The 19730-nt window shown below is 38.3% G+C and overlaps 1 protein-coding gene across 2 annotated transcripts in view; it reads right to left on the reverse strand.

Moving 5' to 3' along the window:
- The window catches only part of Hepacam2 (HEPACAM family member 2), a 38362-nt gene that overhangs the window by 12449 nt on the left and 6183 nt on the right, over positions 1–19730 (reverse strand). For both annotated transcript variants that reach the window (XM_048340031.1, XM_048340032.1), the window contains exons 2-4: positions 17260–17613; positions 14724–15008; positions 5813–6109 (exon numbers count right to left, since the gene is read on the reverse strand). In XM_048340031.1, coding sequence (XP_048195988.1) covers positions 5813–6109; positions 14724–15008; positions 17260–17613 — 936 coding nt within the window. The remainder of the gene's footprint in view (positions 1–5812; positions 6110–14723; positions 15009–17259; positions 17614–19730) is intronic.

Here is a 19730-nt window from a genome sequence, read left to right on the forward strand (position 1 = left end):
GATTCAGATATTGATGTAGAAATGAATGATGGAAGCCCTGTGTGCCCAGGTTGAGGTGGGAGTGACACCTCTTCTGCTCCACATCAGTCAAATAGCCTGAAGAACCTGGGTATGGTGCAGAACATGGCAGCCACTAAGCTCTGCAGTAAATCCTTAGCCTGCATCTTGTCGCCTTCCACCATAAAGCCTCTGTTGATGGCTCCAGCAGCAAGAGAAGCAGGAGACCTGCCTATTTTCCATTTTACATATGGACCTATGTAAATGCCATTGGCTGTTTCATCAAAATTATTTTGATATTTAAAGTATTCCTAGTTTTTCCACATGTAGTACAGATGATATGCCAAACTCAAGTAAACGAGTCATGGAAATCATGTTATTTCTCTTAATTTCTCCACACAATGCTGTTCTAATATTATATTTAAGTTCTGAAGAGATAAAGTGTTTTTCATGATCAAAAATAAGTTTCTGGTTAGGAACTGGTGGCTCATGCCTGTAATCCTAGCTACTCAGGAGACTGAGATCTGAGAATCATGGTTGGAAGCCAGCCTGGATAGAAAAGTCTGTGACTCTTGTCCCCAATTAAGCACCAGACTACCAGAAAACCAGAAGTGGTGCTGTGGCTCAAAGTGGTAGGCACTAGCCTTGAACAAAGAAGCTTAGGGACAGCTTCCAGGCCCTGTGTTCAAGCCCCACAACTGACAAAAAAAGTTTCTGATATACATTTAGAAAACAACATTCTTAAAATGTGCTTGCATGAGAAAAGAACTATTTATAGTTACATGTGGATATCTATTGTTTTAAAAGCCATTTACATTTTGGAGAAAGAAATAAATATAACATGGTTAAAAGGTGAGCTAGAATGATAGAGTACTGGTGCCAGATGTAGACTAGAGCACCATAAAAACTGAACAGAAAGATAGCTGGCCTCCTTTTCTCTTCATTCAAAAGTTGTGTAATAAACTATATTCTCCTAGTATAGTAAATTAGTCTTTAGTTTGGAACTATTTTACCATCTGGTAATTTTTGGGAAGACTTAAATACACACATGCATGCACACACACAATATATATACTGGTTCATTGGCTTGTTCTGAGGAGCTGTGTAAAATTTATGTGAGCCAGTTGATTTTCAGAATTTTGATTTTCACATGACTAGAGAAAGAAGATGACAAGCCAGTTTTAAGTTGTCTTCTTGCTCTTCTCTGGGGGCAGACAGTTTGTCTGAAGCCGAATATGTAAATAGGATACAGTATCAGTGTATACTAATAACTGAATGTCAACATATGTACTGGGTATACGTATGTATATACTATTTTTAATATAGGTTAGAAATCTTATAGATATAAAGGATGTGTAATGCATAAATCACAAATAACAATAAAATATTTAATAATCTTAATTGTTAATATGGAATTGTTAATTCAATATAGCTGGTTGATTCTCGCATAGTGCTTACGATTTTTGTTGAATTTTTACATATATAGTTAACTAGGGGTGAAGTTCAACCATGTTTTGACAAAATTAAACTTCAAATAAATGCTTAATTGCTGTCCAATTCAAGGAAATCATTTATAGCATGGATGGACAAATACAATATTAGTATGAATGTTGGTTGATATTTCATAGGATAAAAGTGGTATAATGATGTACTTTGGAACTTCATTCATTGTTACTTGGATGACTTTGCTGACCTAAGTATTTGAAGACTAAAGTAATATTCTTCAGGGTTTTTTCTTTTGTGCCATACATAATGTAATGGTCACAGACAAAACACATAAGTTTCATCTACATTGCTATATTCTCCATATTTTTCTTAAGTGTAGATAAGCTAATTAAAGACAACATCCCTTGAGATTTTGAAAGGTATTATTTTCATTATTATCATATTTTACCAGTTCTGGGTCTTGGGACTCAGGGCCTGAGTACTGTCCCTGGCTTCTTTTTGCTTAAGGCTGGCACTCTACCACATGAGCCACAGTGCCACTTCTGGATCTTTCTATTAATGTGGTTCTGAGGAATTGAACCCAAGGCTCCATGCATGCTAGGCAAGAATTCTACTGCTAAGCCACATTCCCAGCCCTCATATTTTTTTCACATATTATGTATATTCGATATGTACATAAAAGCAGGTATATATATGCCCCCCTCCCCCACTTACTTGGTGTAGTCATACCCTAAGAATAATAACGAATATAATAAAAATTACAGCATTATTTTTAGGCACAGATAAGAAATTGTCTCTAAAATAATGGCCACAATAAGTGCTAGAAGAAAGACTGGAGTTTAATTTTTCCTCTGTTCCAAGGTTTTTATAATTGACAAGTAGACACTATAAGTCAGTTTTTCCCCTATCTTTTCTAACACCCAACATCACATCTTTTACTTCATGAGAACCAGGCTGCCTTTACCAAAATTCAGTTGTTCTTGACACTTAAGAAAGCATTAAGTGGGCTGGGGATATGGCCTAGTGGCAAGAGAGCTTGCCTCGTATACATGAGGCCCTGGGTTCGATTCCCCAGCACCACATATACAGAAAACGGCCAGAAGTGGCGCTGTGGCTCAAGTGGCAGAGTGCTAGCCTTGAGCAAAAAGAAGCCAGGGACAGTGCTCAGGCCCTGAGTCCAAGGCCCAGGACTGGCCAAAAAAAAAAAAAAAGAAAGCATTAAGTGCTAATTTATTCTATTGAAGCTCCTTTGAGTAAAACTGAAGGAAAACAGCATAGTCTCCCCTGTTCTTGTTAATATTTTAAACCTGAAAAGGTGCTAACAATAACTATTTCTTGTTCTCTTTACACATGCACCCTTTGCCAGACACTTCTGGGATTCTGACTTCTGGTAGTAGCTTTAACAAACAGCAATTGAATGTCTTTCTGGGAGACACATGAAACACATTTTCCTCCCTCCTTCACTGTTAACTTTTTGTCCCTTTTGATGTGTATTTACTAACATGCCCTAATGTGCACATTCTCTTTTACAAAAGGTCACATTCTTCCCATCCTTCACTTTTCCTCTTTTCTTTAGACTTCTTCCTTATTGCCCTCTCCTTCTTTCCTTTGGCCTCTGTTTGTCCTACATCAGAGAACCCCCTGTAATGACTTGTGCTAATCAGCCCCAAACTTCCGGCTGATCTTGCCCTGCATGGAGAATGGGGAACCAGGGATGGTTCTTCTGATTATTCTGATGAAAACCAGAACAAATGTTCTTTCCTAGCTTCCTCCGCCTCTGGAACATTCTAGTTCTCTGCTTTTGGCACTTCTCTATCCCAGAATACAAACCAAAGGGTATAATTGTGTTCTCGGTCCTGGGCAAAGGTGTTTTAATAGAAGAACTTCTAAGAACCCCAGCTTGAAAATACTGTAGAGGAAAAACTCTGTCTCTTGGCTCCAGAGAATGTATGTGAATCCCTAACGCAGTTCTGGGCACTTTTAGGAGCCCTGCTTTTTTTTTTTTTTTTGCTTTTTAGAGAATTAATATTATTTGTTAGCACATAGCATGCCATTCTCCCCCATTATTTAAACATGATGGACTCATTTACCAAAGCCTGAGTGCAAAAGCTATTTGCCCCTCCTTAAGCAAACAAATAAAATGGAATAACATGTTGAATGCAAATATGGGCAAGAGGTGTGGTATCCATGGTATCGTAACCCTGCTATTTGAGACTGCACCCAAAACAGGCCACACATATGTTCCCAGTCAGGGTGTCTATTTCTAGAACAGAATTTTGAGTCCAGAAAGCTCTCCCATCCAATCTGTTCACTGATTATGGCAGTGGATTCAGATCCCTACGGAGATGAAGGTGCCATATCGAGGGCTGTGCAGTTTCACACTCCAGCATGGCCCACCCCACCTAACCAACACATTATATAGTAGGTCCTCAAGGGGGTGTCACCCAAGACCTGAGTCTGGATGTCAGGGTAGTAGTTCTATCTCAGTGGTTATTTCTACTGACCAAAATTGAGGTAGATCCTGGAAACTTTGCCTTGAGAAACTGTATAAAGGAGAAATTAGTGAATTAGTTTTCCTTCCTTGTCTCTACCTAAATTCTTTTCATGAAAAAATGTGAATACTTCTTAAAAGGCTGATTTCTTAGGTTTACAAAGTAATTTAAAACATTTCTATAGTAGCCCAATCGCAAACTACATTTCTGTGATCTTAGGGAAATATACTTGTTTATATATTTGAATGCATTCATTAAATGGAAACATTTGGGTTCTGATCACATATTTACAGTTGCAGAAACACGTTTGGTTTTCATGTATGCCAATTACCATAACAGTGATTTAGTTTATCTATCATTTTTAAAGGAAAGATATTTGCATTTATAGAAGTCCTTCCTTAAGTTAATAAGAGAATTACTTTTCAAAATACAAATTTAATATTTAATAGCTATCATTTTCCTGAAACATCTAGTATATTTTAGTTGCAATATGCATGTTTTGTTCAGATTATCTATAGGTATATAGGATTAAATTAAGATAATGAGAAAATATATAAATACTCTGTATGACTATATATATGTATATACATCTTTGAGAAAGATTGTAGTCCTCTCAATATTTCAGTAACATTAAGGGATAAAGTTTGTATAGTAGTTAAAAAAAGACTCAGCATTCAGATATTATGTTATTACTTACTAGTTGTGTGACCTTGACTATTGCCTCTGTTTTCTCTAGGTTATCTATACAGAAAGGCCAATTAATAATATCTCAGATTAGATATGAATTGATAGCCCACAGAGATAGAAGTCACCAAATGGTCTAGTTTTCAGGGCTGAAAAACACAGGGCTAATTGTCACATTTTCCAGCCTTCCTCTTTCTAACTGAACATTTCTAATAAAACTTTTCATTATTTTCTGACCTTGTTATTTTCTTTTCATAGTTTTGACCTTGCAGTCATCTTTGACTCTTTCCCTTTGCCCTCTGCATTGCACACTGGGGCTTTTTGGCTCATTTGTTTTTTGCCTTGTTAAAAACAAAGAGCTTCATCTATCTCCTACAATTTGACTCTGGCTATATCAAACATAAGATTGGTTCTGGAAACATTTCAAAGGCAGATACCCTACTCCTGTAAATAATTTCAAATTACCCACAGATTTTGATATAACTTATTTATAAGTGGATGGTTGCTTAGGAGTTATAAGTGATGACACTTATAACTGTAAGTTAGCATATATTTAATCCACATTGCAGAAATGCATTTAGAAACAGAAAAAAATAAATACTTTATAAAGCACATCAATACTACTTATTTTTTCTCCATTTTGCTGGTTCAGTTGAGTTAATGTTCTGTAGACATTTGAAGGTTGAAAAATAGCTCTGAAAGCCACAAAGAGGTCACTAATGTTGACAACGCTGAGTCTCCTTTGAAAAATGAACACCTGCTCTTCTTATTTACTATAATAACAAATGCTGGTCTATGTACAGGTCAAACAGGATTTTTAGATTTTGCAAAAGGCAACTATCTGACATTAAGACTGAAGCTGTCTTTTGGCTTTGGTAATAAGAAAAATAGGGGCTTATGACACTATGAAAATACTTATGACACTATGAAAATACTTTAGGTAGATACTAATGGAGAACGTTTAGGCAGTGAGAGATCCTTAAATTGAATACACTTCTAGATACCACAGACATATTTTTACCCATAATGAACATAAAGGCATAATCTGACACACTGATAGTTAACCTAGGGAACAGAGCACTAAAGACTCCACAATGATTTTCTCTTTCACATAGGCATTAGCTAGGGAAAGCAAGGCCATCACACATTTGCATTGCATTGAAATCCTTTCCTTTTATGTCAGACAGACTTACCAACAGAAGTGATGATGACTGTGAAATGAGTTTCATCCCGCCTGCCAGTTATGTTATTATAAGCACAACACACATAGTCAGTTGTCTTCTGAGCTACTTTCTCAGATGCAACTTCCAAGAGAGGCCCATGCTTAATGATATATGTTGTATTGTCAGTCCTCTGGATCCAGGAGTACGTGTTGGGAGGATAAGAATCAGCAGAACAATCGAAAAGGATGGCCTCTCCAAGGTCAACAGTGAACACTTCCCCTACTTTCAGCCCTTTATCAGAATTAACTTGAAGTCCATAAGGTCCATCTGAATCAATGCAAAAAAGAAATAGGTAACATAAGTAATGACAGAATAGTTTGGGAGCATTTCACTTTTCTCTGAATGTCTTCTCTTTAGGCTTGGGCAACCAGGTCCTTATTTAGACTTCCAATATGTGGTGAGGATCTACCATGTTTTATTCTGGTATACCTAAGAACTGAAACCATTGAGATTGAACTTTTTATTTATAATAGTGAAAACTTCAAACTTAGTTTCCAACTATATAGACACTCTCATTCTTGTTGTGCAACTTAGTTTTGCCTTTGATAAATGTGTGATCTTATTAGGCATACTCGCTCTTTCTGAAATGTGAATTCCACTTGGAAATATTTCCCCAATGTATTATGCACACTGTTTTCTCTGACAACAATTCTTTGAAAATTGCCTGTTTTTTTTTCTCAGTGCTAGGATGGCTCATGCAAATATTTATCGAAGACACAGTTTCACAAGGAAGACAGATTTGTGCAAATAGATATAGGAGTGTTTCATATTTTCATAAGATTTTAACAGTTGAAGATTTAAGCAAATTCCTCCACCAAGCTCAGTTTACAAGTTCACTTGGAAAAGTGTGCATGTTCACTGTCATGAATACAAAAAATAACTTAATTATGGATATCCCATGATATTTTCCCATACACTACCATACTACTGTAGCATTTTAACTTTCTACAACATCAGAACACCAGCAGATAAAGACATACCTTATTGCTTTCCCAGAAATAGAGAGGTTAAAAATATTTCCCAGCTATGTAAATTTTCTCCCCTCATGTAGATCTTGGTTTACGTTGTGACAATTTTCACATTTTAGGTGTAACTGTGTTAATTTTTCAGCTGATCATAATAGACACAATTGCCTAGTTTCCATGCAAAGGGATTTTAAATATCTATACATATAGCCATATAGCCACATTTAACCTTTAAAGCAACCACAAGATCTGTACCAACTATTAAAGCCCAGAGGTAGGACTCTTAAAATGTATTTAATTAATTATTTGTATTGCTTTCCTAAAGAGAATTCAAATGGCATAAATTTCTGTATCAGAAAGCTTTCTTGTTACCTCATGGTATTAGTTCTGTAATAAATCATTATCCAATTATATAATTCTCTGATTAGGCAACCAACTATTCAGTAAACATGTGTTTGGAAGATATTCAACGGTAACATGTTTAATGGATGAGAAATAAAAGCAATTTGTTTTCTTTTGGAATTTACAAACTAGATAAAACTAAAATGGGTTGCCTAGTAATGACCTGATTTTGTTTTTAAATAGTGCTGATTAATCATCACTAAACATGTGTGATAATACAAATAGTGATTAGATAAGTCAGTCATTATTTAAGTGTTACTCTGACACGTGTGGGCCAACCCACAGAAGAGCCTTGACGCACATGGGTCAACCCACAGGGAAACCCCTGACATGCGTAGGCCAACCCACGGGAGAACCTCGACATGCGTGGGCCACGGGAGAGCCCTGACACACATAAGTATATAGGTTGGGAGTCCAGCCCTATCATCCACTAGGGCCAACAGGTGAGAGAAAGGAGTGGCCAGACCTGGTGAGGATGGACATGAGCGAGAGAACACGTTCCCGTTAGTGTGGGTGGACGGACTTTCCACAGCCAATTGTGGCAGGACAGACATAGCCGGCGCTGCCTGGGTACCTTAGCGGTGGGAAGCAGGGATCTCAGAGCTGGCCATGGTCAACACTCCACTCTCCACTCCCTCCTCTCTCCACCCCACCAGCCCACGCGGGAGGAAAGCTCCCCTCAGCTTGCTGGCTTTCAGTATAAAAACCATGAGATCATTAAGATAGATGATAGTTTCCTTAAGGTACAGAGTTATCTTTAGCAATAAAAAAGGAAAGCAAGGGTGCTCCGAACGCGTGGGTCAATCCACAGGAGATCTCTAACACACGTGGACGAACCCACGGAAAACCTGAGACACGCGAGGACCAAACTATGGCAGACCTCTGACATGCGTGGGCTGACCCACAGGAGACCACTGACATGCGTGGGCCCACCCACGTGAGACCACCGATATGCGTGGGCCGAACCAAGGGAGACCTCTGACATGTGTGGGCCAGCCCAAGTGAGATCCCTGACATGCGTGTGCCGACCCACGGGAGACCTCCAACTGGTGCGCCAACACTTGGGAGACCACTGATACGCGTGGGCCAACCCAAGGGAGACCTCCAACCTGCATGAGCCAGCCCACCTGAGGTCCATGACACGAGTGGACCAACCCACAGGAGACCTCTGATATGTGTGACCTTACAGAAAGATGCTAATACCACTGGCAAACAAAGACTTGGTATTTATGCTTGTCGCATCTGCACCCCTTCCCCCCCCCCCCCCACGCCTCCACAAGCACCTTCTCTGCCTGGCTGCAGTAAGAATTTGGACTTGGTGCCTATGAACTTGACTGCTTTCTTTTCTCTACTCCTCTATTCACTCTTGTCAAAAGTAACTATTAAATAAAGGGTTGGAGGCCGTGGCTCCTTTGGTAGAGCACTAGACAATGAGAAAAAGCATCAGGTACTGAGTTCAAGTCCCTGTCTCAGAAATGGAGTGCAGAGCAATGCACATAAAGTAGAACCCTCTTATTCTTAAGTCACTGAATAGTAAGTATGAGAATAGGAATGCCAATTTGCTTTTACTCACTCAACAAAAATCAACATTGAGGGCTGGGGATATGGCCTAGTGGCAAAGAGTGCTTGTCTCCTATACATGAGGCCCTGGGTTCATTTCCCCAGCACCATATATATAGAAAACGGCCAGAAGTGGCGCTGTGGCTCAAGTGTCAGAGTGCTAGCCTTGAGCAAAAAGAAGCCAGGGACAGTGCTCAGGCCCTGAGTCCAAGCCCCAGGACTGGCAAAAAAAAAAAAAAAAAAGAAAAAAGAAAAAAAATCAACATTGAGATATTACTATGCACATGATACTTAGGTATGGAAGGGGAAACTGAGATATTGAAGACCCTTCAGGTTGTAAGCATTCTTAGAATATCAGGGAAGCAAAGTTTCCTTCTGGCCAGGTGGCACTGGGTATGGTTCACATGGAAGGAAACCAATGGAAGAAATTCACTGTGGTCTGGAAAAGTAAGAGGTGAGTCTATATACACACAGTTGAGTTCAGGAGCCATTTTGAGAGCAGAGCAAGGCAAAACTTGACAGGAAAATGTGATCATAAGAAGCAGAACATTCAAGTGGGACTGTATCAAACTGCAGAGCTTCTGTAGGGAAAAAGACATAGCTTCCAAAATAATAGCTTCCAAAGATTGGGAAAAGATCTTTACCAGCCATACAATGGACAAAGGCCTGATATCTAAAATATACACAGAACTCAAAAAATTAAATTCCTCCAAAACAATCAATCAAAGAACTAACAGCCCTCTCAAAAAATGGGCTAAAGACCTAAAAAGAAACTTCTCTGAAGAGGAAATGAGAAATGGCCAAGAGTCACAAGAAAAAGTGCTCTACATCACTGGCCATGAAGCAAATGCAAATCAAAACAACATCGAGATTCCACCTCATCCCGGTAAGAATGTCCATTATCAGGAAATCCAACAATAACAAATGCTGGAGAGGATGTTGCCAAAAGGGAACCCTACTACATTGTTAGTGGGAATGCAAATTTGTTCAACCCCTCTGGAAAACAGTGTGGAGGTTCCTAAGAAGGCTAAAACATAGAGCTTCCCTACGACCCAGCAGCCCCACTTTTGGGCATCTACCCAAAAGATTACACGCAAAACCACACTAAAGCCACCAGCACAACTATGTTCATCGCAGCACAACTTGTCATTGCTAAAACATGGAACCAATCTAGATGCCCCTCAGTAGATGAGTGGATCAGTAAAATGTGGTACATATACACAATGGAATTCTCTGCCTCCATCAGAAGGAATGACACTGCCCCATTTGTAAGGAAATAGAAGGACTTGGAAAAAAATCATACTAAGTGAAGTGACCCAGACCCAAAGAAGCTTGAACCCTGTGGTGTCCCTCCTAGGAAATAGTACAGTATTAGGTCAGTCATGGTAGAAGATCAAAATACCCCAATAGCTGCACCCACATAAGATGATGCCAAGTGAAATGAACTCCATGTTATGGAGAAAAGAGTTATACCACTGTTGTAACTGTTATCATCATCCCATGTGAAACTGTACCTTTTATATTTGCCTATTTTTTCTTGTCTGTTTGTTTGATTGTTTTGTTTCTCTTATATTACCTTCCTGTGGTTGTACCCATGCTACTACTATATCTCATTCGAATACCTTGAATACTGTTTATACAGGTATTAGACCTGGGGAAGGGAAAGGGAATGCCAAAATTGAGAGACAAAGGACAAAAAGACAAACCATTCCAAAAGCAATACTTGGAAAACCATTTGGTGTAAATCAACTGCACAACTTGGGGGGGGGGGGGGAAGAAAGGGGGAGGGGAAGGTGAGGGAAAAATGAGGGAGGAGGTAACAAGTTGAACAAGAAATGTACTCACTCACTGCCTTACATATGAATCTGTAACCCCTCTGTACCACACTTTGACAATAAAGAAAAATGTTTAATTTAAAAAAAAAGGCAGGTCATTAAATTTAAGTGTCTGTCTTCCCACTGTGTACAAAATGTGACTATAAAAATAAATTTGGGGGGCTGGGGGCTGGGACTGTGGCTTAGTGGAAGAGTGTTTGCCTAGCAAGTATGAAGCCCTGGGTTCGATTCCTCAACACTACATACAGAGAAAAAAACAGAATGGTGCTGTGGCTCAAGTGGCAGAGTTCTAGCTTTGAGCAAAAGGAAGCCAGGACAGTGCATAGGCCCTGAGTTCAGGGCCCAGGACTGGCAAAAAAAAATTAAAAAAAATAAATTTGCCTTGTGATTATAATAAACACATGAGAATTATTGCTTTCAAAGTGTGTTGCTGTTACTCAGAAGTTGACGGGAATTCCTCATTTGGAATCACCATTGAATCCTGCCACATAATGAAATGTTTTCACTGTAGTAATTCTTCAGTTGTAGAGGGTAGGTTCATATTGTGGGTTCATTTAGAGCAAAGGCTAATGAACAAGGTCAATAACCTAAATAAATAAAATAGCTCTTGTTTAATATAGAAATATATTTTCAAAGAAAAGACCGATTATCTTAGCTGACAAGTTTGAGTTTTGCTAGTTCCTCATTTGTTTGGCTTCATGATCAGCGCAATCTTTTCTTTATGGCTCATTTACATATCACATCAGGCTTTTCAGAGTCAGACTTAAACCCCTTAAACTCTATTTCCCCTCCCCAAGCATCTCTTCCAGATCCTGGACTATAACACTTTGAGGCACTCAATTTCCTTGTATCTGATATGATGTCTTCATATGTAACATTTTATCTGACTATAAGAAATGTATAGGGCTGGGGATATAGCCTAGTGGCAAGAGTGCCTGCCTCGGATACACGAGGCCCTAGGTTCGATTCCCCAGCACCACATATACGGAAAACGGCCAGAAGCGGCGCTGTGGCTCAAGTGGCAGAGTGCTAGCCTTGAGCGGGAAGAAGCCAGGGACAGTGCTCAGGCCCTGAGTCCAAGGCCCAGGACTGGCCAAAAAAAAAAAAAAAAAAAAAAAAAAAAAAGAAATGTATAATAATTACAAAAAATCCTGATATTCCAGGATTCCTGACAATGCAAAGTTATTTTTAATTTGAGAAATAGCTCAAATGCAGATGATGGCAAGTCAGTGTATGATCAAGTCTTCTCTGTTTCTTTCTCTGTCTCACATACACACAGACACACACACACACACACACACACCTCTATATTCCACACTGTAATACTGTCTACAATCTATTTTCTTCTCACTATACTAGGATGTTGTTTCCCGATTCATTAGCTCTTCAGGCTGACCATCCTTGTACGGGAAGGAGAGCCTAGTGCATTATTCAACTGAATGGGCAATCTAGTTGGAGACTTTTAGAGTGATTCAAACAGAGCAGTCTCTGATCTTTGGATGAAAGCAGAAAGACAATTCCATTTTAACTTTCAGTTATGGTTCACTTTCTTGCCTTTGGCAGAGAATTCCCAATGGAAATGAACCTTGCCTCAGGAATAGTTGTTTACAAAAGGACTTGTAAATCCACATAGCAATATCATCTGTTCTCTTTAACAATTTATGGCTGGGTGGAACAATACCTAAATTTCCATCATGATGCTGCTCACCACTGTGCTTGGGAACAGATGTTAAGTATTTACTGTGCCTGACCTTTTTTCCCCCTTTAATTTTTATCACTTTGAGTGACCCCCTGCAGCACTGCCATATGTCACACACAAAAGATTGTAGTTACTGGTTTGTTATTTACAACTGGATCTAGAAGGCATATGCATTTTGTGAACTGTAATAGCTATTTGTCTAAATAATTAATTTGACATTGTATTCTACCCAGGTCAATAATAGATTATGGTATCATAACCTTATAAATAATTATCAATCTTGCTTAACTTCATTAAACATGTTTTTCCTGCCAAAATAAAAACCAATTCCTGTTTTCATAAAGAAAACTCTTGGAAACTATATTTTAGAAAACACAGTGAGTGAGTCATCCTGAAATTCTAAATTATGATTTGGACCTCTATGGGAGGAAATTAGAATATGACACTTACTAGATTATGGAGGAACTGAGCTAAAGGTCAGAAAAAAAGGCCAAAGCACTATAATGAAGAGGCTGTCATCTTCTAATAGGAATTTAACCTTTCTACAGTATCATCAAATAACACTAGACTGAAAGGGATATGAACAGAGATAATCTATCCCATTTTGGTCAAGTTTAAGAAACTTTATTGAGTTTTTTAATCTATGTCAAATTCTGCCCTACAGCTGTACAAATGAATCATGTGGAATACATGTTTGAAGTTGGAGTGTTTATGAGTGGAGAAGAATCGAGGAAAGTACAATGCAATGAGAACCAGGATAAGGAAGGAGCATGAATTCCTAGGTAACACTGAAGAGAGGAGATCAGGTGAGGGCAGATTAGTCTTTTAGAAGATGATGTCGAAAAGAAAAAGGTAGCCAGTGAAAAAAGAGGATAGCATTAAGTTAGGCATGTAGTCCCTGCTAGCATGGAATGGTAAAAATTGGAAATTGATCAATGTGTAACATAATAGAAGGACTAATCTCCATTTTATTCAATTGTTATTACCTGAAATGAAGAAAAACAGTGATTTCAATAGACTATATTAAATGAATGATATTGGGTTGTGTTTCTATATATATGATAGGAGAGGAAGTTCTTCTCCAGGTATTCTTTCAGTTTTGTCTTTGCAGGCATTTTCTGTATTATCTATATGTCCATAACTTCTTTGTGCCATGTTTCCAATCATGTTAGCACAGGTTTAAGTTAAAGAAAAAAGAGAGAAAAATGCAAAGAAAAAGAGCTAACTAACACTTACTGAGTTCTTCCCATGCAACCCACACTAATTTCTTCGTTTTGAATCTCATTTGTTTTTGTACTTGGGGATTGAACCCAGGGCTTCATGAATGCAAAACAAGCAGGTTACCACTGAGCTACATCCTCAGAACATTATGGATTTTGTTCTATTATTTTGAAAAAGTTATTTACTTATTTGTTTTTGTTTTTGTGTTGGTACTGGGGCTTCAACTCAGGGCCTGGATGCTGTCTCTGAGCTTTTATTTGCTCGGGCTAGCACTCATTTGAGTCACAGATCCACTTCTGGCTTATTTTGGTGGCTAATTGGAGATAAGAGTCTTATATACTATCTTGGATGGGCTGGTTTCAAACCAGAGTCTTCAGATCTCAGACCCTCCTGGGTCACTAGGATTACAGGAGTAAGCCACTAGTGCTTGGTTTATTTACTTAATTTTTTGATACAGGGTCTTACTTGCAGTGGCAAGATAACATTTCCACTTAGTCCAAATACACAACTCAAGCTCATATCCACTACACTGTCCATCACACTCTCCAAAGACATGATATCAGCTAGAGCACATGGTCAAAACCAAACACCATTAGATCTCTGCCCTTTTTAAGAAATATGAACCACAACAGTTTGTACAAAACAATAACATAAAGAAAACAACAAGATAACATAAAGAATAACATAAAGATGCTCCAATGCTCCTAGATTTTTTTTTAAAAATTTACCTGTTCATATTTTCTTTCTGCTGTATTTAAAGAACTCAGGAGACATACGTAATGTCCAAGGACATATTGTGTTGTTACACTGGAGAAGGGGCTTCTGGTATACAGTGGGTAGAGGCTAGGGATGCTGGTACATAACGCCTACCATTGCACTGGACCATTCCCATAACACAGTTATCAATGGACTGATTCACAGACTGTATCCAAATGGCATCTAGCCAATATTTCACCTTAATATTCAAGAAATAAAAGTTGTGCATCTATCTATCTATCTATCTATCTATCTATCTATCTATCTGTCTATCTATCTATCTTTCATGATCTAACAGTACCTAGGAGGTGTGATTGTATCTAGTAATGAACTCCAGTTAAAGGCCAAGTGACATTTGACACTAGTATATGCCCACCCCTCTGAGAATACCCCCAACCCCAACAAGCCAACAAACTTGGATACAACACTGAAACAAAACTTACAATATATGGTAGGCACAATGATGTCACTTTCCAGTTCACTGACAGGGTTCTTCACCAGACAGCTGTAATTTCCAACATCTTCCTTGGTCACTGGAGCAATATGAAGAGTGTTGTTTTGGGGAGAAAAGGAGTGGGTGGAACAGGTATGAACAGGCCTCCCATTTTTTAGCCACTGGTAAAGCAGCCTGGTGCCCCCTTCCACCTGGCATGTCAATGTCATGTTCCCCACGTACTCCACAGCCCCGGAGGAAGGATGTGTCTGCACCATTGGCTTGGTGACAGGATCTACAAGGTCAAGAGAAATAAAAATGGATTTTTCCATTCATGAATGTACAACAAATCTCTATGAGCTGTTTCAAATATTAAATCCTGAGGAAATGATTCCGATGCTTTATGTTTCATACTGTGGACATTTCAGGCAATAATTAAAGGAGAGAATTAAAAAGTTATAGAAAGTACAAAATGAAAATATAAAAACTCTGTCATCAGTTAACCAAATTATCGACCATACTCTTCAATTATTGTCTAATAAAGAACTTTCTAGATAATGTAGTTAAGGGTTAAGAATGCCAACTTCCTGATTTTCAAACAACATAAGTAGCAAAGTTTATAGGATTATTTCTCTCTCTTGACTTGTTGGAATGCATGTTGTCACCTCAAGATTTCATCTATCATCTGCAAAATATAGGTTTCATATGGGAGAATCGAGGAAAAGTTTTGGAAATTCACATACGCACAATTTCATTTTCTGTTTATAAGTGCTGTTCATTTTTTGATTGCCTTGCATGCTTATTTTCACCTTGCTGGTTATTTTAACAAACCAGTGTTTACATTTCAACATTGATTCATTCTGATCACAGAACCAAGTGTAATACTGAGATTATATTAAATTTGAGATATCAAAGACAATTCCAATAAAATTCCTGTTAGAAAGACAAGTTGTAGAAAAAGTTGTATTGAATGAGTCTGACACATGGCACATAATACTTATCAAATTAAAAATTTCAAGAGGATGTGGCACTGTGGCTCAACTGGTAGAGCTCTAGCTTTGAGCTGAAGAATTCTGGGACAGTGCCCAGGCCCGGAGTTCAAGCCCCATGACTGACAAAAAATAAAATAAAATAAAATTTCAATTATAGTAAATATTTATTTGTAAAACTTGAAATTAATAGATAAGGGTAGAAATTATATGTGTTCACATTCAGCAACCTTCATCAATCTTTGTAATTTTTGACTATTTGCTTGATAAAAACAATGATTCTTCCAAGAGTTATAGGATATCCAAGAGCAAAGGAAAAGCTTCACATCTGGCAATGTTTCTATCCTATACTTAATAATATCTTTTTATATTTTGTTACAGAACACAGCGAGAACTGGGTGACATGTAAGGAACTTATGCTTGGTTCCAGTACATAGGCTTTAATTTCATATCAAGCTTTTAGTTGAAGATGATTCATTTTCTTTAAGAAAATTTATTTGTATGTTACTTACATTTTCCTACAATGGAAAGTATACACCAGGGCACAAAGAGACTAAATTCGCCAGCCAGGAGGAGACAGAAGTAAATTTAAAAAGCAGAGAATTGAATTTGAATGGGGATAGACAGATGAGAGGTATGTTGGTCCCTTCGAGTTATAGTTAGGACTTTGACTTTCTTTCTGAGTAAAATGAACAGCTATGGGAAGGCTTTAGGCCACAGGAGGCAGAAGTGTAAGTGTAAGAGAGAAGCAGGCTATTAGGATATTCCAGTCTACAGCTCATGGTACAAAGCAGGATAGTAATTTAAAGTGGTGAGAAGTCGTTTGATCCTGTCTGTATTTTGAAGGTAAAGACAACAGAGATTTCCTATGTACTGGAAGTGGAATGTAAGAAAAAGAGAGAGTACATGATAAAATAGATCTAATATCTGCTAAAATGAGAAATGTCAAATGAACAGAGAGAAAAAATATTGGGAGAAAAATAAATTTAAAAAAACAGAGAAAAAAGTTAGCAAAACCCAAAGTTCAGCTTTGAACATAATATATTTAGGGTATGCTACTTACATATCTCAATGTAGAAAATAAATATCAGAAAGTTAGCTAGCTCTGTTCCTTGTCTGAGCAACAAGAAACTTCTATTGTACTTATATGTGTTTCTTGAGCTGAGTTTGCCAAATAGGGTAACAAATAAATATCTCCACAGGACAAAAATTATAGCTCTTCCCAGGGACCAGAGTGCATTTTATTATTGAGTAAATACAATTTCCTTTATCTCAGCACTTTTATACTTGGTAGTTCCCAGGAGAAAAATGAAGTTTACTTATTTCTTGGTTATCTTTTGTTGATCACTGTGCATATTTCCTATATGCATGCCTGGTTTAGTCCTCAAAATGTCTCATAAAGTAGAAAATGTCATTAGCAGCCTAACAAATTGGGTTTTTAGGGTTAATGGAATAGTCCAGTGTGGCGGAGACCAGGACCTAAAGCCAAAAGGTCTAGTGTCCTCTCACTATGCAAAATGCATATTCATTTTCTACTTGTAGTCATTATGGACTCACCATCAACAGTAACTTGAATCTTCTGACTTGAGGATAGAGTTCCATTTCTCTGGATGTTGACCTTCACGATGTAATTGCCCTCATCAGTGAACTGCAGTGGGTTGATGAGCAGAGACGCATTGGGTGGCATCATGGTGAACTTGTGTTGGAATTCCAAGTCGGGAACCACTGACTTATTCACAGAGCCCAGCAGGTATTTGGGCATGGTGTGAGGTCTCTCAAACAGCCATATGATCTGGATGTCTGATGCTGGACTGTGGAAGCCATAGTGCACAGGGAGGTAGAGGGCCTGACCCCTGATGCCATGGACCGTGTGTGAAGGCACTGTCACTTTCAACCCTGAACAAGTACCTGCTACAAAGGAAAGAAAAGCGGTGAAGACCTCCAGGTACATGTGATAATTCAAAGGGGCAGATGCAGAGAGAACTTGATCAAATGATAATCCTTTTCAAAGGAGTGTCTTCTAGGTACTGACTATTCCAGTGCTAGTTACAGGAAGAAGTAAATATTTGTCTCTGAAACTCTCTGTATTTTGAAGACTCCACCCAAAGGCTGTTCTGATTGCATAACTTCTCTAAAAGCTAGGCGAAAAGGGAAAGCAGAAGTTATTATCTCTGATGGTTAAACAATAATGGGAAAAGCAGAACTTGCAAAGGTTATTAGTTCTAAAGTACAGCAATACAATTAGGAACATTTGAAATTATGGCTATATTAATGTCTATGTCATGTCACATCCTAATCAAACTATAATTTCTGAATGGTTGGGGGTTATTTCCTTCTAAGATTTTCTTCCAATGCCTTATTAAATGACCCAGTAAAGCACTTTAAATTTTTTTTGCTCTTAGACAACATCTTGCCAATTGTGACTAACTCAAGAAGAGTGATATTAAACCATTATTGACCAAACCAGTTATTCTTGCCTACAAGAGGAATCTGGTTGATGTTTTGGGAGAATAGCAAAGAACAGTCACAGAAGGATCAAAGTGGAGCAGAAGGAGCAACAGAGTACATAGGGTCAATGAGCTGGTTAGGACAAGTTGTGCAGGACCAACCTACTTCAGGATCATGGAAACGACTTCAGCAATGCTACTCTGACTGAAATGGGAATGCAACTGGAGTTTACCAGCAAAGGAAAAATACGGTTTTTAAAATGTTTTCTCAGACTCATTCTAGCAACTGTGAGAAGTAACTGAACTGGAGGCAAGAGTGAGAAGAGGGATGGGAAGGAGACCAGAGTGCTGTGGACCAGGGCCATAACAAACAGGGGAAAAGGCTGATGATGCTAAAAAGATGTTAAAACACAAAGGTTGGTATAGAAGAAACAGAGGAATCAAGAATCATTTCACCGTTCTTGACTTACGTGAAGGAAATTCCAACTAACACATTAATCATGGGTGAAATGTTTTGTGTGTGTATATGTGAGATCATGAGTCAGTTTTGATATGTTCATTTATAGATTCCCTTTAGACAACCAAGATTAATGTTGAATGGATTTAATATACAAGAAAGTCTGACTAGGGTTAGCTTAGGAGAGAATGAGAAGCCTGAACTGCCCCAGGGCATGGAGCTCTGCCCAGTATACAGCCCTAGCCAGTGTCTACGTTGTTTGGGGCCATACAATCATTGCAAATTCTTATTTCTCAATATTCGTTCTTGCTTTTTGGCATCTGGATATATCCCCACTTGATATCAAACCATTATATATTGTTTTACTTGATTTAACATTTCTATTTCTATATATTTGCAGTGCAAAGAGACTTCTGTTTAGCCCAGGCCACCATGTTTCTGGCATTCTAATGTGTAGCTCTTTGCTTCAAAACATTCACTCTATGTGGAGGAAATTATGGTACTTTCATCTTTATAGTATTTTTTCCTCTTCCACTGCTTTCCATTTTCATTGTTACCAGGAAGAGATGGGTCTTTAAAAACAGTGAAATTAGTGAGGCATTTAAATTTGAATATAAGGAATTTAACTATGGAGTAGTTTGGCCTATGATAGAAGAAAGAATGAGATGGAAATTTGAGACTCTGAGTACAGACACATTGAGGAGTTTCGCTGTGAGGGGATCAAAGGAATGAGTGGAAGGTAGAAATGGGAACTATTAGGTCAGGTTTGTGGCTATAGGGATGATCTACTGGAAAGAAAAATGCTGATGAAGCAGAAAGCGATGGTTTGAAAAAAATCTTTATAGTGGGAGGAGGCATGAAAATTAGGAAGCAATAGAAGGATCTTATATATACCAATGCCTTTCCTCTTTGATTGTTTTCCCTTTTTTATGGCTACCAGGAAGGGATGGGTCTTTAAGCGTCCTCCACGTCAAGTTATGGAAAGACATAAGACCGGGGAAGGTAGGTCTGTCTATTGCAATGACTTCTGCAGAGAAGCTCAATTCAGCTGGCCTGCTCCCAATCATGTTCTACCTGCAGCAAAATTTCCTTCCTTCCTTCCTTCCTTCCTTCCTTCCTTCCTT

Source organism: Perognathus longimembris, chromosome 2, assembly GCF_023159225.1.
Source record: "Perognathus longimembris pacificus isolate PPM17 chromosome 2, ASM2315922v1, whole genome shotgun sequence".
NCBI classification, from domain to species: domain Eukaryota; kingdom Metazoa; phylum Chordata; class Mammalia; order Rodentia; family Heteromyidae; genus Perognathus; species Perognathus longimembris.